Here is a 26790-nt window from a genome sequence, read left to right as displayed (position 1 = left end):
GCAGGAAAAGACTTAATTAAAAAATACTTCAGAAAGCAGACGAACATCCAGAGTACTAACAGGAGGTGAGAATATGAACTTTGTGTAAATGACAACCAAAAATGAACAATACCTGTGAAGTTTAAAAAGGCTATGTGCTACTTTCATTTCCTACTCTTTTGAAGTTTTGATAATGCTTTATAACACAAGTCAGACCTGAAACACCACAAGAACACATTGCAATACATTTCCTATTTCAGGCATTTACAAAAATTAAAATCCAATTCTATTAATAGACATTTAACTGACTCTACGAACAAGCTGCTGCTATGAAAATCAAGTTTATAAACATCCATTACTTTCAAAGCACCCATAAGTTAAACTTTATATAAGCTTGGTCAAAAAATTCTTGACTCGATGCCCATCCACACTATTAATGGGTGCACTTGCTCAGAGCTGCTGTTCTGACAGCTTGCAAAGGAGAGGAGCAGCAGCTGCAAGCCCAGCACAGCCCAAGGAGTGACAGGGTGATCTGGATACAGACACAAACATGCTGAGTGTCTTTACTCACATCCTGCAGCACTAAAAGGCACTTAGGACACACAGGGCTACTGCAGGGACTAGTCCAAGGCTTCACATCTGGTCCAAAAATGTAATGGAGACACATCACAGATACCACTGCAGCTTCAAAATCAAATACTTTTTTACTGTGGATATTCCCACCCCACTAGGGACAATGTACACATACCAGATGCCAACTGTACTTTAAGAATGGAAACCACAGAGTTTTATTCACTGTTCCCCTGCAAGCATGGTCTCCAGTTACCAGAAGCACAGCAGGCAGTAGCAGGAGAGAACTCACATCACTTCCCAGGGCAAACTGGATTATTTGTGCCAACCAAACTGCAGAACTGCTTCCCAAATGCCCAGCGCAGCCTCCTGTTAGGGTGAGCACGCACACTCTCAGTACTGAACCGTGAGCATCATCTGTTGGTGGAGCTGCACAACTGCAGGCAAGGATTTTTTAAGTCAGGGAAAGAATAGTAAAGATCTGGTGAAAACAGAGTTTTTGAATTAGCTATGGATCCGTAACATGCACTAGTTAAGGCGGTATTTAATAACCAAGGTGAATTTGTAACCTATTTCCATTTAGTAGCTCTTGGGCTCTAAGCTATCAGCATTTACTGTTCACACCGTGCTAAAATACCATCAGTGTAACAGAGAAAGATGAAGCACTCATACTTCAGGCTGCTTGTGTGGGCGTTTGTTATTGTTTGGTTTGTTGGGTTTTTAATTACTTTATATGGCATTTCATATAGATCCAAAGCATTAAGCAACTCCAGTCAAAAGAAAATATTAAAAGCAATTTCAGCAAGACTAGGAAACCTACATGGAAAATAATATCCTCACCCGTTTATTGTTGATTTTACCACTTGGTAACGCGGCTGTTTGGAACTCAGTGTGAATACAATGTAAGTTTTGCAGAAAATCACACACCTGTATTTTTTCACATGTATCAAACATATCTGAAGTTTAAAATTTGTGTGCCTTGACTCGCTCCTCACTTTAAAATGTCTCTGTAGGTTTGTCCATTGTCACTGATCCCATAAGAGTCCGACTCAGTCTCTCCAGTCAGGTGACAGACAAATTCAAAAGGTGTAGATTTCCCAAAGACGGTCTTCTCTGTAGTGCATTGTGCTAGTGCATTCAACCAGTGTGTCAGTGTTCAACCAGACAAGCTCGGGGTTGGTTGGTTGCTGTTTGTTAACTACACAATACAGAAATATAATTTTACATGTAGCTTTGCATGCCTTATGGCTGCTTGCCCTACTATAGGACAGTGCAATAAATACAAATATATGCACACTAAAAAAGATTTAACTGCCGTGATCTACGTCTCCTTTATGAGTACAAATTTACCTAGTCAACAATATGACAAATTTAGCAGAGAAAGTGGCAATGGCAGTAATATTCTACTACAAAAACAAGGCTAGAAGCAAAGTGTTCTCAAGCTACAGAAAACTTGCTACCTCCTAATATATGATGTAGGGCCCAGTTCTGCCAAGTGCAGAGTCGTGATCAGTAGATTGCATCAGAACATGCTTTTCCCCCCATTTAACAATGAATACTTCTACAATTTATTTGGTTTTGATAACTGTTTATAAATAGCACGCTATAATGACTATTAAACTATACAGCAACATGACATTTATAGCCTAATCCTGAATACAAAGTTCAAAGAACATGACTACAAAGGCCAGAGAGCAAATGTCATCAACTAAAAGCATTTCCACTTCAGAATTTATTGAATGTTCTCTTACACAAACGCTTCTTGATCGTGAAACCAGAGGAATAGGATTTCCTATTCCCTCTCTGCCCCAGTAGTAGTTTAGCCACACATCACCCTTATAAATTAGTGACGGATTTCAACAGGTAGCCCCTTGGGGCTATATATTTTATATACTTTATATATATGCACATTTACTTTGAATTCTATGTAAAAGTTGAAAAAATGCTTTAAAGAAAAACTCAGAATATATCACAGCATTTTCAGCAAAAAAAATACAAATTAGTTTTATAACGACTATTCAATTTATCAAACTTTTTTTTTTCTGAAGCATTTACCTTTAATTATGTACACATTACAGGAAATAAAACTTTGTCCACAAACATTCTCTAAGATGACAGTTATCAATAAAATGATAGAATAATAGCAGGAAGAATATTAAACAAATGGGGGTGATCAATTTCTGCTTTTAAAAAGTAAAAAGTCACCATATAATTAAGTACAAAAACCTGCATTGAATGACAACTGCTGGTGTAGTAACTTGATCAGGTATGGAGACCAAGAGTATAGTAGAGCCCTATGGTAATAATATTTCTGTAGCATTTCCACTCGGTATGTATATACTAAATGTTGGCAAAGTTTCTGTAGCATTAGCTTATACAAACATAGGAGTCCTCAGTCTGCTGCATAAAAGGGAACAAGAGTGTTTTACTTCTCCTGAAATGCACCTGAAATCCAGAGTGTCACTTACAAGCTGCATAATGTAACTTTTCTTCAGAAAAATATCTGTTTGGCATCTCCAGGGCTCTGTTCCATTGGACAATAGGGACATTTTAATCTGGGGACAAAGACAATGTGTTAGAATTGGGGCAATGTGTGACAACAGAGCATTAAAGGTATTCAGTTTTCCCCCTGTAGCAGGAAACAACTGCACTCTTAAGCCACAACACTTTACTTGGCTCCATTAAAAGTCACCTTTAGCTGAGAGAGAACTTACCATGCTTTTCCTTCTAGTTATAGTCTCTCACCTTTCACCCAAAAGCCCCTGAATTATTAGATTATCATAAAGAGCAATTTCTTTGTAGTTATTATTTCTACTTCTGGATTTGCTTGTTGTATTTTAGAATCATAGAATGGTTTGGGTTGGAAGGGACCTTAAGGACCATCCCATTCCAACTCTGCTGCCATGGGCAGGGACACCTTCCACTAGACCAGGCTGTCTAGAGCCCCATCCAGCCTGGCCTTGCAGTAATTTTAAATCAGCTGATAGCTTTCAGTGTGGCTTCCTCAATATCCAGCTCATTTTAGTGTCTGGTTCCCAAAATGCTGTGATTTTCCAACCCACTTCGATCGGCTCCTGCAGGCTATGACTGAAGGGTCACCCTGGCCTCCCAGTTGAGGTCTCTCATACAATCCCACCTACTTACAGTATTTCTTCTTTTTGAAGAAATTGATTCTATTTTGAAGCATTGATCCATTTTGCCCCCCATCTCCTACGTTTGGGCATTTTACCTTCATCCCCCACCCACCTCTCCAGAGTTAATATTGTCAGAGCTGTGCTGTCAGTAAAACTGATCAATGAAAGCACCAGGAATGAGTGATCAGGGACAGGAATGATGCAGCAGCAAGTTTTCAGCTTAAAATGGCTAAAGTCACCCAAAGTCACCCACAAAGGCATCCCTTAAGGATTTTCTAACAGGGCACAGAATGCAAACATCACTTGACATTTTCATTCACAGCCTCACTTATTTTCACACTGGATTTCCCAAAATGACTTAGAGCTCTAAATTAAGCTGACAGCCTGCACAGGAACCGTATATATTCAATCCAAATAACCACTGTTCTTCCTCAAGAAAATCTGTAGAGATTTCTCTCTTCCATTTCCTGCTCCCCAAAAGCCTGAAGCACCCCATGGATATCTAAGGAGGACTATTTCCACGGTTATAATTCTCCTCCTTGCTCAATTACTAACCCATATTTTCCCCAGAAAATTGAATTTTATTTTTCAAGTGATTTTTCATGCATTACTAACCTTGCTCCCAAGGAAAAACTGTGTGTGTAAAGCCTTCCAGTTTGAATTTAAGACAACACAATGGTGGCAACAATGTGAAAAATTACTCTGCTTGCTGCATTCCTTCACGCAAGCTCACTTTCAACAACATCAGAGAGTTTATTATGCTTTTCTCCAGTGCATCAACCCAGCTTATCCAGCTTTCAAACCACTCTCCAAGATTAACAAACTTCCAATCATATAATTATGGACTCAGTTTTCCCAAAACACAGTATTCTAGTCTTAAGATGAGTCCTTTTCTGTATGTTGTTTGAAATAAAAGAATGGTACTTACTTGCTGCCATTAAACATTTTATTCAAAGCATCTCTGGATATAATATGACCACAGACTAATTTCATAGGTGGATTATTATCTGTTGTTTGCTGACGAAGAATGGGACAGGCAAATATTGAATGATACCAGCACTTTTTACCGAGGTCCACTTCAATCTGTGAAAGAAATTAACATAAAATTTATCTTGGGAAATTACATTTCCAGATAATATCCCTTTAGCTCATGGCAGTTACTTAACAGATTTCACAATTCAGCTGTGAAAGCAACAAAATCCATTGTGTGGATGCCTGACAATTTCCTAGCCAAAAATACTTAATTGTGATCTTAAAATGGTGATTTATGCTGGGGATGCAGAGTAACAACAAAACAGCATATTCTGCCAAGGGACAAGTGCAAATTTTGTTGCAGATCTATTCCCTGGTGGGAAAACTGAGCTGGATTCCATCAAGACTTTCTGGAAATCACTGGCTAGGAAATAAAAAACTAATTTATAGATTTCATTTTAGGGGAAAATTAAAAAAGAGAAAACCCTTGCATTGACTATATTAATGTTCTACAGATTCTTGAAAGGCTCTGCCAACACCTTTATGTCTTATGAATAATAAAGTATATCACAGTCACTAATTTTCAGTACCAACACAGAAGATACTTGTGCAGCACAACTCCTGCCATGAGTACAAAATTATTTTGAAAGGGAACATACAACAGAGAAGAACAGGTTGTGACTTCAGTAATTAACTGAGAACTGCAAAAATCACACCAGAGCTCACCTGGCTCTGAGCAGTCCTCTGTTCAAAGGTTTAACCTTCAACAAAACCTGAAAATGTGACTTTTTCATGCTACTTAATGTGTCTTTGCACAATGAAAATAAGGTTTCCCAACCCCATACTGCCTTGGCAGAACACATTAGAGACCCTTCAATTTAGAAAATGCAAGGAGACACAAGTGCATTATTAACTGATTTGCATCAGACAGCAATCTTTTTCCAAATGCTCCCCTAGCTATTCATTCCTGGCTGGACAGCAAGGCAGGAATCTGTCACACTCACAGGTTACACTCTCAGCATTACAGAAAACCTAGCTGGGTGAAAACTCAACACTCATCCTTACTCTATAAATGAACCTCTTCCAGCTGCAGTCAAAGAGGCTAACTCAGTTCATGCCCAGTTTGCACTAAATAAATTTCCTTTCCAAATCAGGAGCAGGTCACTGGAGAGCTGCACACACTCAGCAAGAGCTATAAAGGGAAACTGGGGTTTCATAACAACTGAACTTCATTTCAACTGATATAAATGAGATGTGCTGGAAGCATAATGCACTGGATCCCAACTCCTGTGTCCCCAGATGCAGCACTAATTCTTTCATCTCCTGTCTGCCTGATAAAGAGCCGGTGCAAAGCAAGCCCTGGACTGAGCTCAAGTCTAGCTAGGAGAGGTGAATGTGTCTCTCTGGGATCCATTTTCTTTCCAGTTATACAGAAACATCTTTGGGTAAATGGAAGGTGAGAGCATCAGTTTCTTTAAGGTCATTTATCAAAGACCTTCCCAGTGTGAAAGGGGATAACAAGTGAAAGGAGGAGCAACAAACAAAACTGAGAGGTACAAACCTGATGGACAAAAATAATGGAGATAATAATAGGAAACAACCTTGACAGGTCATCAAGAAACTGCAACCAAACCCGGACTTTGCAACAGACACAAATCTAAACCTGAGGGTCTCTGAGGAGAGGGGGTCAGCAGAACTATATAAACTATAGGAAGAAAGTGCAGGGGAAGAATGAGGAGGAACAGCTGGAAGAGGGTATCAAAGGGGCTAGGAGGGCCATGCAGCAATTGAGGATCCATGAGCACGTGTTTGCCTATGAATCTAGAGTCTGTGCTTTCACTGGTGAATGTCAATCATTTCCAGCCAAGGAGAAGGAAGGGATCTTGGCTGTCTGTACTTATGTTTCAGGTGAGGCCTGTGTGGGAGCTGCTGAGGGCAGTGCTGTGTCTGGGGCAGCCTGTGTGGATGGCTGGGTCAGTGTCTGGGGGTGTCTGTGAGCCCCAGGCCCTGTGCAGCAGAGAGCCCCAAGCCCCAGAGCTGCTGGAGGTGGTGGCCAAGTAAAACATCCTGTACCATGCAGCACAAAAGAAACCTGAAAACAGCATTTGCCCTCGGAAATCTGCCCCAGGGGTAGCTCAGCCCCCACTCACCGGGAGTTCGTCCTTCTGGTTCCAAACCCCTGTGCACTGCCTTTGCTCAATTACTGCCTTGATGTTGATTAGAGCTGGTAATGCTACACAACCTGCTGAAAAACTGCAGAAAAAGGACATGTTAACATAAGGTGCATGTTAGGAAACCAACATTTTTCACATTTCTATTTTAAAGGTTAACTAGGACACAAGGTTTTTGTATTTTTTCATTTACATCTTGTTATCCTTGGAGGGAGCTTAGAAGTACAGACAAGCAAGAGTTTTGGGGCAGGTTATCAATTATCCATGTATTTTAGGCTGGGGCCCTCAGGAACTATATTCTGGACAGAAAACAACAGTTAATTCCTCCTCTGAGATTCATAATGAATTGATCTCTTCTACCATCTACTTTGATTTTGAGCTGTATAGGAGGAAGACATCACAGTAGTTTATTCAGGAGGTTGCTCTCAGCTATGATGCAATATGTGCAGCCTAAGAATTTCCATGTAACCCACACATACAAACAACCCATAATCCTTTAATTATATATAATTATCAAGTAAAGAAACATGTCTTTCCACCTTCACCTTAAATCAAGAAAAGAAATGTAGAAAAAGCAGGTAGGTAAGGAAGAAACCAGGGCCCATGACAAGAACAGCAATATAAAACTGCCCAAAGTCTGTGTCAGAACAAACAGTTCAGCCTTCTGTGGGATTTACCCACTACCACAACTTAGCACATCATTTGGAAATATTTCAGTATTTTACAAAAGAAAGTATGACAGAGTTTTCGATGAATTAACAGATGAGTTGATGGATTTAAATCTAATGACAGTACTGGAAATTACCAGCAACAGAAACAGGGTTTGACCTTGCTGTCAACCTGCTCTGTTTGTTTGGCAGATTATTTTACTATATGTGCAAGTTTTATTGTCTACACAAGTCATGATTCCCCTACCTGAAACCTGTGAATCTCTTGCCTAAGCTTATATAAATAAATAAATATCAATAAATATATATATATATATATAAAAATATATATATATATAAACTATATCTCTCACCTCCTGGCCATTTTAACCCTTACACTTTGCTTTTTTGTTAATTCAGCCCTGAGTGTAACTTGTGTTAACCCTGTGAAAAATCTAACAAATAGTATTTGTGTGAAAACACCTCTGAAGAGCCCTTACAGAATATAAAAACTCAAGTCAATAGTAAATTCAAATTCCTGTACTCCTTCAAGACCTCAAACCCCAACCTCCATAACACAAGAGTTTTTCTGCAGTTTCCACATAATAACTCATACCATGAGGCCTGTACAGGATTAGATAAATATTGGAGAAGCCAATCAGCATTTAAAAAGTGCCCACTGCTCATGCTCTAGAAAGCAAAATATTTTACAGCAGGGATTTCACTTCAAGCTTGTTTAATTCCTAAAGGATCTGCAGCACTCCAAGGTCACACCAGTTGAGAACAGTCTTGTTTATGACAAGAGCATCGATGCCACCTATACAGTAAATACATTTCAGCACAATCAATTCCACACCAGGAGCAGAGCAAATGTCCAACCACTCCAAACACCAGTAACAGTGATTTTCCACATCACCAAAAATCTCTTGGCCATTTGCTCTGAAAACTGCATTGCAGCATCAGTGCATGAGCAATGAAAATCTAAAGGATGCTGGTTATTTGAATGAAACAAGAGGAAGATGAAAAAAAAAACATTTAATCTCTAAATACCTATAAAATATTCAAACTGAAACTCAGAAGTTTATTGTAGAAAAACAATTAGTCTGAAGTGCTCACTTTGTTGTTTCTGTTGTGTTTTGTGACTGAGGTAGAAACAGGAAAAGCAGAAGGCTTAGCAATGTGAGAGCTCTAAACCAAGCACAGAAGTCTAACAATAGTGACTGGAAACAGTAAAAAGAAGAAATTAAGCCAAAACAAACCCAAAAAAAAAAAAAAAAAAAAAAAAAAAAAAGAGAGAGAAGCAGTGAAGCTTCTGCTAAGTACCAAATCCAGCCTAGAAAGATGCACATAATTTATTTTCTGTTTGACATTTTAAATGAAAATGAGAAAATCATGGGACTGTACTGGGGGAATTGACATGCACAGGCTAAATAGCAGCTAATCTGTTTTATCTTCAAAGAAGCTAGAAGGAGATTAGGTTGGGTTTTCTTCATATTTCCAACAGCCTCCTACAGATTTGCATTTTGTCAGATTAGCTACTGAGCTTAAAAATTCCTCTTTCTTCTTTATAAAAGAGGCCCAGCAGACAATTTGGAAATTTTAGCAGCTGAAACCACAACATAACTGTTAAGCATTCTTCTAAGGCAGCAACTAGTAATGGGGGGGAGGAGGGGACCAAACAAAATCATCAAATGCTGATGGAATCATGGCCACATTTTCAGGGTTATTTTTCAGTTGAACAGCAGAGACAGCTGTCACACATTTGTTGTGGGAATAACTGGCTGATTGCCATCCTCATCTTTAGCAGTTATGCCTAAACTATGGAAGATAAATTCCACCCAGGAATGCTTCCTCTTGAGCTGCTGTGGTGCAAGGTAAAGTCCAGCACACAGGAACCTCTGGTTTTTAATCTTTGCAGACTTGTTAATTGTAACTATACCCTGTAATTAAGGCAAGCTAGTCAAAAGTCATTTCTTTTGCCCTCAACAAGAAACAGGAACCAAACCACGAAGTACCTGGTCTCCAAAGCAAGAGAAAAGCAGCATACCTAACACTGAGAGGGGATTCAACTGAGAGGCCCAGGAGAGCACAGGCATCCCTTGTGAAGATGTCACAGATGTCAGCCCACTGGTTTGCATCCAAGAGGTGAACGTACGGGGAGTTCTCGATGCCTTGCCGCAGGTACACCAGGCTGCCCATCAGAACCTGGATGTCTGGGAGGAACCAGGAACAGCAGAGTTTGTACAACAAACAAGAGATTGTGTCTCCAGCTGGAGCTTTCACATGGGAAACAGGCAGATACAGCGGATCACTGCACACATCCTCACCACACAAACAATTACAGCCATGACAGCCAGGAGAGCTCCACTCCTAGTACTTTTTTGGCTGGGGAGCTGCCAGGGTGTGCTGCCTGGTAATTTGCTTCTAGCAGGTTTACTTTTTTGGTAAGCTTTCTGACACACACAGTACCCTAAAAAAATAGGCTTTGCTGGATTCAGCTTGAGATGGTTCATTTAACTCACATGCTCTCCATTTTTCAAAAGTTTAATTTCTCTTTGTATTACCCCACGCAGCAGAAAATAGCAGATGACTATTCCAAGAACATTCCTCTGCATTTTTAGCACTTTACTCTGGCAGCAGGCCTATTCTAGATGTAGAATACATTTTATTTAAAGAGTCGAAAACCTTAAATTTAAGCAAATGTGCAATCATTCAGATATTACTTTTGAGCCCTCTTAAGAAAAAAGAAGATAATTCTAATTGTAAGGATTTGAGTTATACATGATAAATCCAAAAAAGAAGCAGCCTTTAACAAACTGAAAACAATGGAGTAAAACATATTTGGAATATGATATATGTTTTACTCCCAGGTGCCATATCCCAGTGCTTTAAATCCCCTTAATGTGATCAAAAATGTACCTTTCTGATGATTTAGGGCAAAGGGCTGGAAGTTTTTTGCATACTGAAGCGCTTCTCTTTGATTTGCTGTTCCACCCATCAATAAACTAATGAAATATAATCTGTGCAGTTTAAATTCCAACGAGCTGTTCTGTGCCATGAGCATCTCTCTGTTGGAAACCGCCCACCTGGAAGAAGCAAGGAGGTACAATGGGACGTGACACGAGAGTAATTAAGTGGCAGCCCACACCACATGAAATCATTGCAATTATCTATTATCTACCATCTATTTAAAGGAAAGTGTGACTGTTCCCTGAACTTCTGAGAGCCTCTACAGAGCACAGAAAATAACAAGGCCCTTTGCAAGTAATGGAGCTACACAGGGTGCACAAAATGTGGACGATGTTAATTCTGGTGCTGCGAGGTTAAGCACTGCAAAATTCAACATTCACTGGCTGAAAGACAGGACTAAATTATGCACAATATAAGGCAGAAATAGCTCAAGTCTATTGTATTTCAATTAATAGCACTCTGAATGTTAACAATTACTGACAGTTCTTCAGCTGCATGTCAAGAAGTTTGACCAAGAACATTTTCCAACATCCTCATACACCAAACATGTTGTCCAAGCCACTGTGTTTGTGTGTGTGCATCTGTTGCCCTGGAGAGGGAACTGCATCTATGGGACCTCAAAGACAGACATTATCAAGATCTCACAGTAGGGGAAGGGAAATCAGTTTAAATATCATACTTTACCCTGCTTAAACTTTGCTTTCTCTGTTATTTTCAACTTGGACAATAAAAATATTTCTCATTTTCTGTGTCTCATTCACCATGACAACACTACTGTTTGGCTCCTAAATAACGTGAAAGACTTCTTAAACATACAGAGAGTAAAATGAACTGAAATTTTCAAAGCATTTTATACAAGTTTTTCTTTATTATTTAGAATTTATTCATCCCTTTCTTGGTTTTTTTGAAGGTTTTTTTTGGTGCTGTCTTTTTTTTCTTTGATTCCATTTAGTCAGGCCTAAATCAATCCAATCTTTCTCTTAAGAACCTCTAGTTTCAATGTTCTCCAGTACATCTGTTTCTCATTAGTGTTAATTAGTTCTACTATTTGCACTGTGGGTGACCTATTAAGCAAAAAGCTTTTCACTTTTTAGCAAGGAAGTGAGGAAGTCTGTGTTCCTTAAAAAAAAAGAGGGTATGTGAGGCTTCTTTTCAATCAATACTAAAATGAGAAAATTAAGCATTCTTACTGTATTGGGAAGGCTTTCAAAGCAAGTCAGCCTTCTGCATTAGGATGTAGCATTAATGAGCAAGTATCCACTTTCAATTTGTTGTGGTGGAAGTATCAGGAGTCTGACTTCACTGGCAAGGCTTTGTAAAGACACAGTAACCTTTCAGTAGGAAATACTGAAAAATGGAGCCTTTGAACTAAAAACAAGCCCTACTGTCCCCAGTTTCAGATTTTCCTGAATCTCCACCAGGAAGGAGTGAAGAGTACACTCACTAACCATGGGTGGTGAGTGGGTTTTGGGGTGGTTTCATAAGTTGGGGGGGGTATAACTGTATTTTTATTATCAGTGTGCACAGTTTAAACAGGATATTATGGCAATAAAGTACAATCCCATCTACAAAAACAAGAGCCTGAGGTTAACACCATAGACTAATAAGCAGATGAAGGACAAAAAACTATTATAAATAAACACTAAGACTAGTCCACAGTGCCATCAATGAGATATTAATCTCTATTGCATCAAAAGAGCCTCCATCCTCTCCCTGCCAATATTTGCACCCACATGACAGAGAACTTCATTTTGCTGAAGTCGAGTCTATTTTTCCAAATTAGCTTTCAGGCAGGCTTTCCATTTTTAGGTCTTTGAGTGGCAGCACAGATTTGTATCAGAAGAAAGCAACCACAGAGGCAAGGCCTGAGGTGCCTGGTCTGGGACATGCTGTTCCTATTTCCAACAGAAAAACAAAAAACCAGCAAGGGAGGTTTAAAACACTCAATCCACATATTATCTACAACTGCCCAAAATTACAACTGCCTTCCTACCTCTTCTCAAAATGACACTCAGTGTTTTCTGAGACTCAAATCCATCTGAATTTTTTTGAAGTTTACACTGCACTTTCCAAACCATGGGTACACAGGACTCTCTTCAGCTCCCACATGGGATTTAGATGTTAAAATGAATTTAACAAAGCCTACTAAAGAATAAATTAAGTTTAAATCATACCCCAAGGACCCAGCAAGTACCAGGGCTGGTGCAACTTGCTCTTTACATGCAGAAGACAAGAGAACATCTCTTTTCCAAATTACAGGCAAAGTTTTGAACCTCCAAGTCATTTCCACTAGGACCTCACATGGAGGCCCAACCTGGGCTCTGAAGGACCAGAATACACCCTGAAAAATAACTGGATTTCACTTCCCATCACCAAATTACACTGGGAAAAGTCACTGGAAGTTAATGGGATCTTGCAGGCATGCAGGGATTACAAAGCTCAGAATGCAAGGCCAGACTAGGCCTCTATAAAAGTCAACTTCCACACCCCACAAGGGAAAATAAAAATGTTATGGCAAGTCACATTCTATTTAAATCTGAAAGGTCATATTTTTAAGTGTTGAAATTTGTATTAGAATGAAAACCTAGATAACAAACACAGGGTCTTTTTTAGGTTTTTTCTGAGATACAAATACTAATTTCCATCACCTCAGCAGGGTTTTGAAAGTGTTTTTGAAAAGTCATAAATCTGACAGCTCCCTTTCCATGTCAGTGACCAGGAGCCACCTGTGTTTGTTTTGTTTCCAGCACTGAGGGAAGTTGAGCACAAGCAGAGAGAGCTGGCAGAGCCAGAGAAACTGGTTGCCTTTTAATCCCAGCTTTTCACAATTTTGCATGGAAAAAACCTGCTATACTCCACTTCCTGGTTCAGGAGACTGTAATTAATCATCCTTGTGTGACACTTTGCTTCAACACCACTGTCAGCAGCCTGACCCTGCAATGGGCCAGTCTGGGGCTGCTTCATGCTGAAGCTTTATTCACTGGTGCCAATTTGAGCCCAAGGAGCACAGTGCCACTTTCTCTCTCTGTTCATACGGAGGCCATTCACATAGCACTGGTTTCTATCCCTCCTCCTGAACACTTGTGTCTGCCAGGAAATAAAAGGGAAATACCTTCACAAGCATCAGCAGTTCTGTGGGATAGCTGGGCAGTTAATGCACTGGTTACCTCCTCAGCCAGAGAGCTCAAACCATGACATTTTGTCACATGTTGATCATCCTCCCCAAGAGCCATGGTTTTTACATCAGCAGTACCACTGTAAATAAGGCCCCTCTGTGCCCAGCAGCAGCCAAGAGAGGCAGACAGCTTTTGCACTGTCCAGTTTAAACAGAATAAACATTATACACAGAAATAAGATGGGGAGAGGGAGACCAACACACAAACTGTGCTGACAATACACCCTATTGTCTGCCCATTCAGCTGGAAAATAAAAATTCCTTTGAGGGACGACCATGCCTTCTCCTTTGTTTGAAAAATATTTAACACATTGCAGAAACTATATGATACAAGTCAGCAGCAATGAGTAAGGCCTAAAGCACTGCAAACTGGAGCTGAAATGAATTTAGAGATTTCAAGGGAACAGTCATAACAGCAAGTTACTGTTCCTCAGGGATTATCCTTCACAGCTCTGTTATTATTTGAACTACAAGATGTATGTGGTGTAGCTGACAGTAAATCTTGTTTCAGTTGTAATATCAGTGTTGCTTCCCTTCAATTAGCCAATTCAACAGCAATAAACTACCCCAGCTTTCCACCTGTGTAACTAGATTCAAAGACCAACTATTTAGGTCAAACTTTGCATGACCCAGAGGCATTACCCGGGATTTAGTCAATGAACACCAGGGTTTGAATATCAGAGTGTCCCTGCACTTAGTTTAGATGCCAGTAAATGCTCAATTGACACACCTACTTTGGTTCATGTAAAAGGGAAAAGAAAATGTTATTAATATGAAAATATACTTAACTGAATAATGCAAAAAATTCTATCTCAAGAATATGATTTACCCTCTGAAATGAAAGACAAATTTTGAATTTGCTTTGGTTTCACCGTTTTTATTTCTAAAAGGACACTTGAAAGATAGGTTATTTTGTTTGGTTGGTTGTTTATTGTGTTTTGATTTTTTTTTCTTACTTTTGAGACCAACCTAAGCTTAGAAAAGTTTAAAAAGAAACAGGATAAGGGAGTTTCAGGGGTTTTCTTATTGTTTTTTCAGGAGGAATCTCATTAACAAGTGCCATTGTCAGCCCCAGGCTCTTCCCAGCCTCTGGTGCTTTGTCTGGAAAGGGAGGGTGACTGAAGGACAAGTCAGAACTTTGATCCCAAGTCAAGTTCTGCTCACCCCAAAGGCTTCATGGTACCCAGCACATTTAGTAAGTCCTGGTATCCTTCACAATGGGACCTCTTAAAATAATGTTCACTAATGATCCAACAGAAGGTCAAGCACCATCACTGGCTAACAACTTTTCCTCCCAGTGGTGTTTCTTCCTTAAAGCAGTACCACAAGTGATTAAAGTGAACCCTTAATCTAAGAAAGAGACATTTAGTTAATCACTTCCCATGAGGAGTGACACAGAGGAGATGGAAAAGGAAAGATCCACTCAGTAACTACCCCTCTCAAAGGACAAGCAGGGACACACCAAAATATACTAAAGAGAGTATTGAAAGTGAAAAACTAAAGAACTGTTAAAAGCATTTTTTAAAAAAAGTGAGGAAAATAAATGAGTAGACTCACTCTAGTGCAGGTCTCAAAACTCTAACTTTTAATGCTTCCAATATTCGATTTAACTCCACAAATGGTTCTTTTTGACTTTGATCTATTGATAGACCAGATTCCTGAAAAGAAAAAAAAAGGGGGCACTTTTTAGTTAAAGCATGAAAAACAATGGGTTATCTGACAGTTTAAATATCCACCTGAACCATTCAAATGAGGAAGCTAAGACAAAGCTTCATTTTCCTCAGTGCATAACCTTCAACATCCACACTCATTACCTGACAAAGCTCCTCAGCTACATCCAGCATTCCCTGCCTGAAGAAGTGCTCCACCATCACCTCATTGAGGATCCTCTGGCTGTCAGCCTGCCAGCACCCATCTATCCCCACGCTGCTGATGTCCGAGTCAAAATTCTGAAACGCACAAATTAACAGTTAACAGTTGTTGGGGAACAAACCACCCCACATCATTTTTCTTTAATCATGCAGGACAGCTGTGCCTCCACCCTGATGCCTTTTGCCTATTACTCAGTTGGCCCTCAATTATCTCCAAGGTGAAATAAACACATGTCAGCTTCCTTCATTACCTCCTGTGTAGGAAGAAGAAATCTTTTAGCTTGCTCCTTTCAAGTCTGAATATTATTCACTACAAGGAATTACACCAACAAATTACAAGTTTAGCTAGAAAGTTAGAAATCTAGTTAAATAATAAAGGGGTTTCCAGCCCATGATGGATTTCTGAAGGAAGTATCTGCAGAAATGGCTCTTTCCATATATGAAAACTGAAAATGTTTAGAGATCAGAAAATAAAATCACCTACATTAGAATCAATGTATCTCTGTCAGTACAGCACACCAAACCGCAAGTAAAAGCTTTAACTTAAGGATTTTTTTACATATCTGGGGGGTAAGCAATGCTGAAAAAGCAAAAAAGTCACTTCTCCCCACATCCAAACAACGAAATTCAAATCTCTGATGACCCAAACATCCCAACAACAGGATGAGCTTTGAAGATCCAAGAGATCTTTTTTAGATCTAACCCAGATGATCCCAGTGCCACGTATTTTTAGGCCAGAGCCTACGGACATATTCCAGGAATAACTAAAGAGATTGTCACGCTGACTCCTCGGTAACACTTGGCACTGCTTGGCACTTTGCCTCTTGGCAGCAGGAGAGCAACATTTATTCTAATCCAAGATATAAACCAGGATTTTTAACTGCAGGATTTTTTAACTGTTTTATGATCAGGGCAAGCAGGTTAATTTTAATAAAAATCCTCACCCACTGCTTAAAACAAGCCTCTTGCAAAATAAAGAGTCTAGAATCCAGTGCATTGCTTGCTGCCTGATCTGATGACTACGACTCTCTCCCAAGAAGGAGCTTCAGAAATCAGAAGTCCAATGAAGCCACAGCAGCACTTCAGCTGTGGCTCTGTGAGGATCCACAGCCCTGCACAACACGGGAACACCAGCCTCACACAAACACAGGCTTCTGTCACAGCAGGCAGGGCAGATAACACCCAGCTGGTACCAGCTATCTTCCCATGCACAGCTCAACTTCACACTGCACCTTCCTGTTACTCACCACTTACTAATTTCCTTCATCAGTGCCTCTACATCCCCTTTGATGCTGCTCTGTGTCATCATGAAAAAGGGACAGCCTTTTCATCACTGCCCACACAGCTCCAAAGCCACTACTTCCTTCAGGGCTCTCAGCAAACTTTCAGTAAAACATTAACCTTAGTCTAGCAAACTGACTTTTCCATCTTTCTGATATGGTGGAGCAAGGTAAGCATTTAAATGATTGCCATTGATTCACATCACACATTTAATAACATTTTCACTGGGGTATCTTAACCTGTAAGCTCCTTGTCATGTTGTTCACCTCTAAGCTGTATCTTGAAAAATGTAAGCATCTTGAAGACTAAGTAATACTGTTCTTATTTGTGCCAACCATTCAAATCCTTAAAGGTTCACCACCATTGCTGACTCTGGTCTCAGTGTCCAACCACCACCAGTAGGTAACACAAATTCATTAACAAAGCACCAAAGGATATGAGATAGGATCCAGAATGCACAAGCTTGCATTTGTTACCTAGCTTCCAGGGTGGAGATCATTATTAATCTAAAAATAATTGTCTATAAGTTATTCTTCATGCAATTCCAAGTCCTAGCAATGACACAACCCCCTAAGCAGAAACTGTATCCTTCTGGACAGTTACCAACCAGTGAAGCTGCACCTATGTCTCAAACATCACATCATTCTCACTGCTCGGGGGCAGAGATTGTGAAACTAATTAGCTCAGTGCTCTCACAAAATGCTCATTTTCTTTTGGAACAGCAAACCTACCAGCCTTTACAAAACCCCACCATTAGATCTTTTCACATAAAAGTTATCAAGTCCCATGTTCAACCTGAGGATCTCAGTCATTCTTTGACCAACCCAGTCCTGACCAGGTTCTTATTCCAATGATTTTTTAGTTTGTTTTAAACGATTCCGAGGTCTGTATTAAATGTGGGATTCTACAGCTCTGCCTCCTCTGGGTCCCGAGGAGCTTCAGGAACTGACTGCACAGATTACAGTGAGTGACTGCCACATGTCAGAAAAAAATTATCACTTGCCTTTGGCTTATATATTTCACAACTGTCACACATGAAAGATCTGCTGGTGACTACAACCCTCAGTTTTGTTTTGTAAATGCTAACAGTATGCTAACTGACAGCACGTGGGGTTTAATAAGATTTCAACAGTTAAAAGCATTTCTGCAAGATAAAAAACTCCAGAAAGCTTAAAACCCAAAAAACACAAAATAACCTATGTGTCAGTTAGTATTCCTGAGGAGTATATATATTTTTAAAAGCTTAATTTGCAAGCCTGGGGCCAAAATGTACAGTATTATGTGCTAAATACACAAATGATACAATGTACAGCACATTACCAATAACTGCTAGAACGTGATGACTTCAAGATGCTCACAAATACAAGATGAACCTTTTCAACTAACATACAACTCTCCATGTTATCCATAACAACAGGATATGAAAAAGGATGATGACTAAGGACAGTTTTATTCCTCAATTACTCAGCTGAGATTACATTGTGTGTTCCTCCCTTCTGAATTCTTACCCAAAATACAAATAAAATATCTGTTTATTTTCTCTGTTCAATCTGTTTACACATAATAGAAATCTCAACTTGCAAAGATTCTGTATTTATGTAGCCTCATTCTTCGCAGCAACACCAATTATGTTCAGTAAAGGTTTTTAGTGTGTTCGTATACAAGTTTTTACATGAAACGAACACTAACTTAGGCAAAAGGTTGCTTTCCCAAAACAAAGACTGGATTAAAATGTGTGCCTTATAACAGGTATAAAATTCAGGGAGGAAATGGGAGGAACTGCCCTTTACTCCACTTACTTTCCTAAATGAAGGTATTTAACCATACTCAAGATTGCTCCTAGAGGGAAAACATTTACCAGCCCATCAAACAGGCTTTGAGATGAATTCAAATCATTCCAGAAGACTGACTGATTTACAGGGACGCTGATGAATGAGCTACCTGATAACAACTTGCCGAACAACGGCAGCATGATGAGTTCTGGAAGCAGAGCAATTGCCAGTACAATACAGAAAAAACTGGATGCAAACATTTCCTTTCAAAGGAGAAAATGCTCTTTGGAAGACAGGGTAGCCTGTCTTTAGTGGATCAGAAGCATGCAATCCACATAGGACTGCCATGAAAAGAGGTTTAGCTTATTAGATAAACTTTCCAAACAACACACAAAGCCCTGGCATTTCAGACTTTTAATGTATTTGATGCCAAATTTGAACTTCATTTTGCTCTAAATCTGTTCTCAGAGTGAACGCTGCAGGCAGATAAGTCTAGGGCCCATCCAAGTTCACAAGCAATGACTACAATAACTTAAAAATTGACCAGACTAAACTTTTTATGTAGGTATAACCCTGCCCCAATAGGGGAAAAAAGAAATTTAGCCTGAAATTGCCAATAGAAGATAATAGTGCCAATGGCAGCAAGTTCTTTCACAACTCAAGCTTGCTAAATAGGAAGTCTCTTGATTCTACATGCAACAGCAGCTACCATTTGGCTGTGTCACATGAAATGGGTACCAGTATTAGCATGTTTCCCAATCTCAAACCAGGCCATTTATCTGTGCCAGAGCATGCATGGTTAGTAAGACCATAAGCAGTGTTTTGGAGATGTTAATCTGTCTGTAAAATAAGTGAGCACTTACATGTGACAGAAACAGAACTCCAGGCTCATGAATCAAGGCAAGGGCTGTGCTTCCTTAAATTCTAATAACTGTTTTATTTTGGAAGCAGTAGGATTTTGACCAGAATGTGTTGAGAATCAATTCACTACATCAATTACACTTAATTACTTCTACTGGTTTAAGCTTAAGTATATTATGGTGAAGGGATGGAGGAGGGCATTCCAGTTTGGGACTCTGGTGCCAACAAAGACTTTGCTGGCAGGTTCCAAGCATATTTTCCAGCAGCATATGGAAACTGCATTGGGTACCTATGGAAGATTTGCTTCAAATGTTACAGTTCAGGGAAATGCTACATTTCACCTGGATTTAAACATTACACATATTCATCTGACAAAAAGGCATAGACTTTAGGGTATATTTTTTTAAGTAGGCCCCTTAAGATATTACAGTTGCGGAAAACTAATCAAAAAAATTCCACCAAGGACATATTTAAAGAGACAAGTTGTCCTAAGTTGTGCTCTGAACTTCACAGAACTACATCCTTTGCTACAAGCAGAAGTGGGGACTTGTGCAGTTCCCACTGCTTTTCATTTTTTAATGCAAACACCACAGACAGTAACTGAGATTGAAAATCAAGAGGAACGAGCAGACTGCACAGAGCCAGTTGGGTTCATTTTTGAAGACCTCACTGAAAAAGCCCTTCTGACACTCAACAGGAACAGAGCAGATTAATGGGATCCTTTCTACTATTTTACCAAGCAACATATTTGAAATTTTTAAAAAATTTTTTATTTACATCTATTATTTTTCAAATAAATACACTACATAAACTTAAAACAGCAGGACAGAACACTGGAAATATTATTCCCATGATAACTGAAACAGAAATTTGGAGATCAGACCCAAGCCTAAGCTTCATTACACTTGCAAGCATTTTCTTTGGCTTATGAGAAATATCATCACAAATTTCCACTGAACACTTACACCCTCTTCATACAACCTGGGGCTGTTCTACCTCAGAGGATTTAAATGAAGTATGGCTAAACCTGGAAGTGTATTTGAACACAGTCCACTTGCTAAAGCAGAATTGGAAAGTTTAAAAACTTAGGACAAGATTACATAGATTTATTTCAGGCTTCAAGCTGATAATAAGGATGGAATTTTACTCTAGTTAATTGGTTTAGATACAGCAGCAAGGATTTGAGACAGATGCATCCTTAAGCTTTGGATAACAGCGACATGTGGATTAAAGCTTTTAGCACAAAGTTTGAACTCTCCACGATGGTCAGTCAGAAATAAACAAAAAATATAAGTTTCATGGACATTCTGCCTAATAATGGAGCATTTATGTACTTTGTTTCTTCATCTCATTATTGTTACATTATGCTTTAGCAGATTATCTTTACTACCAAAGTTTAAATGAGATTCCCAAAGGATAAATCAGTGCTGTGTACTGAACAAATGTTCAGACCCTGTCAGAGCCACGTTCTGATGTGAAGCTATCACAAAATGTACATAACAGCAAGTATCAGACTCCCTGCACACAGAGCTACTTTCATATAAGAGAACAGAGAGGGTGAAAAGCACAGCCTGAAAGTATACATGTAGCACCATTTCTGTATAATTTCAAAGAATTATTAATAGTTACTGTCGTGGTTTGACATGGAAGTGAATTTTTCCAGGAAGTTGGGTCAAACCAATCAGTGGTCAGGTTTGGATATTGGCACCTGGAGTGACCACTGAAAGTATGGACAAAAATAGGTACAATAATATTCATATCAGTTATTGTTGAAACGAATTCAGATATCTCATATGTAAAGCACCAAAGATAAGCTGCCCTATCTTATTATTTAGACACAGACTGTGAGATGCTGAATCTCCTCTACTGCTCATTAAGAGCACTGCCATAAAATTAAGCTCCCAAAACCAGTAACACCCCTGAAAGAGGTACAAAATGCCTTTCTTAAAAAATTCTCTGGTCTTACAGAATCACAGAATGCTTTAAGTTAGACCTTAAAGATATCTTGTTCAACCCCCTGCCATGGGCAGGGTCTTCCCATTGGACCAGATTGCTCAAAGTCACCTTGAACATGGGGCAGCCATTTACACAGCAAAATGGCACTTTAGAGTTACCTGCTACTGACAACTAGCTAGAAATATATATATACACACACATATAAAAACTAACAGTATTTCTTACTGAGGCAGACATTGAAGAAAACATTTTGCTAAACTGATAAAACACAAAATATTTTTACATGCTGTAGTATCTATAGGGTATGTTCTGTAAGAAATTAGGAGATTTGAGCTGTCCCAGAAGGAATAGGCTGTCTGCAGTGAGTTCTGAAAGCAAGTTCTGTGCTGCCCACTGGCTTGCCTTTCTTCTGCAGCTGACAGAATATTTAGTTCAGATTAATTGTAGCAAAAATCCAAATTTTGTACTATAATGTGATCATGCAGTCAAAGCACAAAATAAATACCTTATCAATGGCTTTTCCAACTCGGGACACACTGCTGTGAATGTCTTTGTGATCCGAGGCCAGTTTTTGCACTGTGTCTTTTATTCTCTTGCAACACTGTGTCATAACAAGTGAAATCGTCCCCGACAAGTCCCCATCTTGATCTAGACAAAAGAGAGGAAAATTACCAACTTTGTTACAAACAAATGGTAATATCAAATCTCTTAATATGCAATAACAGACAAAAAGTGGTATTAAAGAAATGCCATCTAGACAGTATTTGCAAAGCAAGATCAGCTTAACTGAAGGCAGACGTACAGGAATTCACCTGTATGAAAACTCTCCTGTGGAATTAGGAATCCAGTTGGGTGCACAATAACATTGAACAAGTGCAACAGTTTAAAAATTTAATGTAAAGGTCTCATGTGTCTCAGTCACAGCAGATGAACAAACATCTCAAAGTAATGCTCAGTTCACAAATCTCTAAGCATGTTACAGAGGATACTGAAGCTACTACAGGATCAGTTTTCTTTTAGACAGCCCCTAAAGGTACATGAGAACATCATGTTTAACTTCAACAGGGTGCAAGCAAAATGAGGGTGCAAGCAAAATGTGGATTAATGGTGGCCCAATTAATTCTTGCCCCACAAGTCACCCACTGCTATTGGACTCTGTGTTTGAGCTGTATGAAACTTGTGCTTCCTGACTTGTGGCAGCTCTGAACAATCTCCAATTCCCCTCAGCGGATGAGAAGCTGTCCATGGAGGACCTGTGGACCTTGTTATGAGATTTATTCTCTAGAAACAGTGACATTTCTTAGCTGATGTCCAACAGGTTCACTGCTGTATGACCCACTCTGTGAAGAAAATAATAAACAGGACAGGTTTACAGGCGCTGACCACATCACAGCATCTCACAGCTTACACCCTTTGTGCCTTGATTCAAACATCACTCAGAAGCTTGAGTCAGAAAAAAAAAAAAATACATTTTATGGTGTTTTACTCCAGTCCTTTCTTCCTGCTTTTGATTTAAAAATACAAGAAAAATCTCCCTTCCAGTCTTACCTCTGAAGGTCTCTCCTTTCTCAAAGTTCATTCTACACAAAGAATTTTTCCTTTAGGGACACAGACTTAGCAGCCTTCCACTGCATGTGAAGGCTAATTTAAGTGTGAGAGCAGCTCAGAAATATCTCCCTAATATTCCAGACCCAAAGCCTTCATGTGAAAAAACAAAATCACCAAAGTGTCCCTTTATAAGAAGGATTTTATGGAAAACATGTTCACTTTTTAAGTTTGTTCCTTTTTGGTTTCATATTTTAACACATCTTTGCTTTCAGCAGCGTGTTAAGAGCCCAGTTTCTGGAGAGAGCAAAGAGAATCCAGAAAAAACTGCAATCATAGGGAGTAGATTTATTTCACAGCCACTTTTTCTAGGCACCTTCCTTCTTGCACCCTCTGAACACTGCTGCTGACACTGTCACACACTGAGCCACCCCCCTCTGACCAGCAAACAGCTCCTGCCCAGCCCCACAAACCCCAGCTGGGCAAGTTTCAACAGCATTTTCCAACAGCCATGGGTTCTAAGAATAAAAAGAACCTTTACCACGCTTTTTTATCCCCCAGTCCCACGAAGCCAAGGATCATCTCCTGGGCAAAAGGCTAATGGGGCTCTGTGGTTTTTTTCTAGCAGATGAGTGAGGAGTAATAGGACTGAAACAGTCACTTCAGTGATTCTGTGCATCCCAAATTAAAACTGAAAATTCCACTCAACTATTCCAAAAAGTTCATCTCCCAAAATTATTTCAAGAATATTCATTATTTCTTAGTCACTATTTAATTTTTATGACAAACACTTAAAATAACATGAAGGATCTTTAACTCTCTCATGAATTTTGCCATGGCAAAATGACCAGCCAGAGATTATGCAAGAAGCAAAATGGAAATACTCATTCCCCAAGAAACAGAAAGGCTAAAATGCACTTTCTGAAAGCCATTAAGCTAAAACCCAAACAACCCACATGGGTGCCTGCTTTTACCCCAGGCAAAGAAGTGAATTATTGGCCCCTGACATTGTAGCAGAAATCCAACTCCAGCAAAGCAATGAAAATGTCTACAGAGGAAAAGCCATCAGAGCTGTAGAAGGTTTCCCCTCTGCACCCCTCTCTATCAGCACCAATCAAATTATGGGCTACTTGCACTAAATCAGCAGGAGAAAGCCTGCAGCCATCCATCCCTCCTGGTAATGCAGGGTTCACAGGACAGAGAGACAGCTTCTCTCTGTGATGTGTGTGCACAGTCACAATTTAAAAAAAATGAAATCTATTGGCCCACAAACACGGAGCACAGAGCAGAGTGCAATGCCAAGTTTACTCAGCCAGACACACTTATACCATCCAAGAATCTGCAATCCTTGGCTACTCCAGAAAGACAGATTTATTAAGAGAACAGGGAAGAAAAACAAATTTGTCTTCCCATTCACAGGCCTGGGCATAGGGCTGGTCTGCCCTTAGGCTTTAACATGAAATCAGCTCAAGACATTTTAATACACTGTGTGAGGAGGGGAGAAGAAAACCAGTTTAGAGGTTAAGGCAGTTTTTAATAGTTTCTTTTTCTCCACCCACTTCCTTTTTTTATCCAGTGCCTATTTAAGGTCTTTTCATACATCTTTGCTCTCAGATCTTGTCCTAACCTCTTCTTCAGCAGTGAGGGCTTTCATTTCTCTTTCTTTTTTCCTTTGAAATTACATCCAGGAGCCTATTTCTGCAGTTCATAGCCCTGAATTAGACTACCACATTAAGATGTCTGGCTGCTTTCAATTCCATCCATTTTCAAAAATCCTCAAGATAGTGTGTAAAAGCTGAAAATACCTGTTCTTTTCAGAAAGTTACAAATAACATGTTAAAGAAAAAAGAAAATAGTGAGAATTTTGACCCCTATGAACCCAGCTCACCCTCAGATGCCAAAATTGAAGAGTCCCTAGATGTCTGAGGGTACACTAGCAATGTATTAGCTTCATTCTAGAGCACTTACTAAAAGAAAGCTCAATTTGGGATGTGCTCTCTGGGACAGCATCACTTGGTAAGTGCTAAAATTATGTCCAAGGCCTTCAGTGGACAGTGCCAAAAACTGATAATCCAAGCTTGGATGGAAAACCCAGCAAGGACCTGAAGGAATACACAGTGAAACCTTCTAAATTCATTACAATATTAGTAAAAGCTCTGGAGCTGCAACAGGAATGTCGGAGTCAAACCTTTACAGCCCAACAAGAGTGAGGGTCACACACACAGCTCTCCAGGCAAGGTCAGCGCCTCAGTTTGTGAAGACACATAATTTAGTGACTGCCCTCAATGCCCAAGCCCAGGTTGTTTCAAACAGCACAAATAACAAGTTACTGAAACACAGCCCAAAACAATGCCAAAAAGACCAAGCCTTATTTCATCCCAAAGAAACGCCTCACAACCAGAATTCCATGCTTGCTCTCTACAGAAACTTCTGGGTACACACAGAGCAGCTCCAGCACACTCGTGCTTGTGTTCCTGGAATTATCCACACTCCTGAGCGAGCTCTGCACCTGTGTTCACACAGAACCACGGCAAACACATTCTCCCCCAACCAAACAAAAACAAAAGCAGAACAGCAGCACAGTTGCTCTCAAGTTTGGTCTCAGGAGCCTGAAAGTTCCTATTTTTAATCCCTGAGCCATCACTCGCTTCCTGCATGGCCTTGGGTAAATCACTTCAGCTGCCTCTCCGTTCCCTCCCACTTCAATAAACACGGCACTGCCTCCATGTCGGGGATTTCGCAAGGTTTAAACGCCCCGTGTTTACAGCCCTCGCAAGCGCCCAGCATCAGCTGTGACACAGAGACAAGGCTTGTTTACCTCCTGCTGAACGCGGCTTTACCCTGAACACGGCCGCAGCAAAGGAACACAACTCAGGGACACAGGAAAAGAGAGACAAAAAAAGAAAAGAAATGGGGGCGGGGAGCGGAGGGGGGAAAGCAAACAGGTCAGCTCTGCCGTATTTCCTCTGTATTTCCCCTGGGATGACCAACCCCTGTGTAACCCAACATAAAGGGTTAGGAAGGCGCTGAGCGGGGTCACGCCAGACCTGCTGACCAGGAACAAACAAACCTCTCCAGCAGCACACGCGAGGCAGGAGAGGCCCGAGACTGATCACAGAATCATGGAATATGCTGACCTGGAAGGGACCCACCAGAACCATCGAGTCCAGCTCCTGGCCCTGCACAGGACAACCCCGACCATCCCACCCTGTGCCCGAGAGCATTGTCCAAACACTGCTTGAGCTCTGTCAGGCCGGTCTGTGCCCACTGTCCTGGGGAGCCTGTTCAGTGCCCAGCCACCCTCTGGGTAAAAAAACTTTTTCTGATATCCAACCTGAACCTCCCCCGCTCCCACCTTTCAAATGCTCCCTGTCAACAACGCCCCCGAAGCTCCGGGGGCCGCGGGGGAACAGCCCCGGCTCAACCCCCAGCACAGAACCCCCGGGATGGGGGAGTCCCTGGAACCAGGGCTCTCCTTAGGGGGGTTCCCAGCCCACAAAGCCCGAAGTTTTGAGGGGTGTCCAGCCCACAACGCCCCAAATTTTGGGCTTCCCCTCCCCGGAGGGAGGAGCGGGGCCGCGTCCCCTCGGCAGAGGGGGGCGCTGGGGGAGGGGGGGTTCTCCACGTACTCTCGGTCTGCAGGATCTCCCTGCGCAGCCCTCCCGCGTACTGGATCAGCTCCTCCAGGCTGCGCTCGCAGAGCTGCCCGTATCCCGAGAACTTCTGCAGCACCTTCTCCAGCTCCCGCTCCACCGTCACGCACTGGTCCATCGCGCCCGGGCCGCGCTGCTGCTCCTCCTCCTCCTCGTCCTGCTCCTCCTGCAGCCCCGCGGCCGGGCCCCCCGCGCCGCCCGGGCCCCCCGCCAGCCCCGGCCCTCGGGCGGCC

General features: G+C 40.7%; 1 protein-coding gene across 2 annotated transcripts; it reads right to left on the bottom strand.

The window, feature by feature from the left end:
- Window positions 1–1370: 1370 nt before the first annotated feature.
- On the bottom strand, window positions 1371–26790 carry RMND5A (required for meiotic nuclear division 5 homolog A). 2 transcript variants are annotated; one of them, XM_053940431.1, is made up of 10 exons: window positions 26534–26790; window positions 21865–22007; window positions 15433–15567; window positions 15176–15276; window positions 10393–10559; window positions 9521–9686; window positions 6806–6908; window positions 4612–4766; window positions 3018–3104; window positions 1371–1747 (listed from the first exon to the last, which is right to left on the bottom strand). In XM_053940431.1, the coding sequence occupies exons 1-9, from the start codon at window positions 26673–26675 to the stop codon at window positions 3041–3043; spliced, it is 1176 nt and encodes a 391-aa protein (XP_053796406.1). In that variant the 5' UTR covers window positions 26676–26790; the 3' UTR covers window positions 1371–1747; window positions 3018–3040. The 2 variants fall into 2 exon arrangements, with proteins under 2 accessions (XP_053796406.1, XP_053796405.1); XM_053940430.1 differs by having other exon boundaries at window positions 1371–3104.

The sequence above is a fragment of the Vidua chalybeata genome, chromosome 4 (genome assembly GCF_026979565.1).
Source record: "Vidua chalybeata isolate OUT-0048 chromosome 4, bVidCha1 merged haplotype, whole genome shotgun sequence".
Taxonomy (NCBI): Eukaryota; Metazoa; Chordata; class Aves; order Passeriformes; family Viduidae; genus Vidua; species Vidua chalybeata.
This window is presented reverse-complemented; position numbering and strand designations above follow the sequence as displayed.

Excerpts from the sequence above, each read along its gene's own strand:
- RMND5A (XM_053940430.1), bottom strand. The coding sequence starts at position 26,675 with ATGGACCAGTGCGTGACGGTGGAGCGGGAGCTGGAGAAGGTGCTGCAG. Across the intron at positions 22,008-26,533 it reads GGAGATCCTGCAGACCGAGA|ATCAAGATGGGGACTTGTCG; the intron begins GTACGTGGAGAA and ends TCTTTTGTCTAG. Across the intron at positions 3,105-4,611 it reads AAAATGTTTAATGGCAGCAA|ATTAAAATGTCCCTATTGTC; the intron begins GTAAGTACCATT and ends CTTTGTCCCCAG.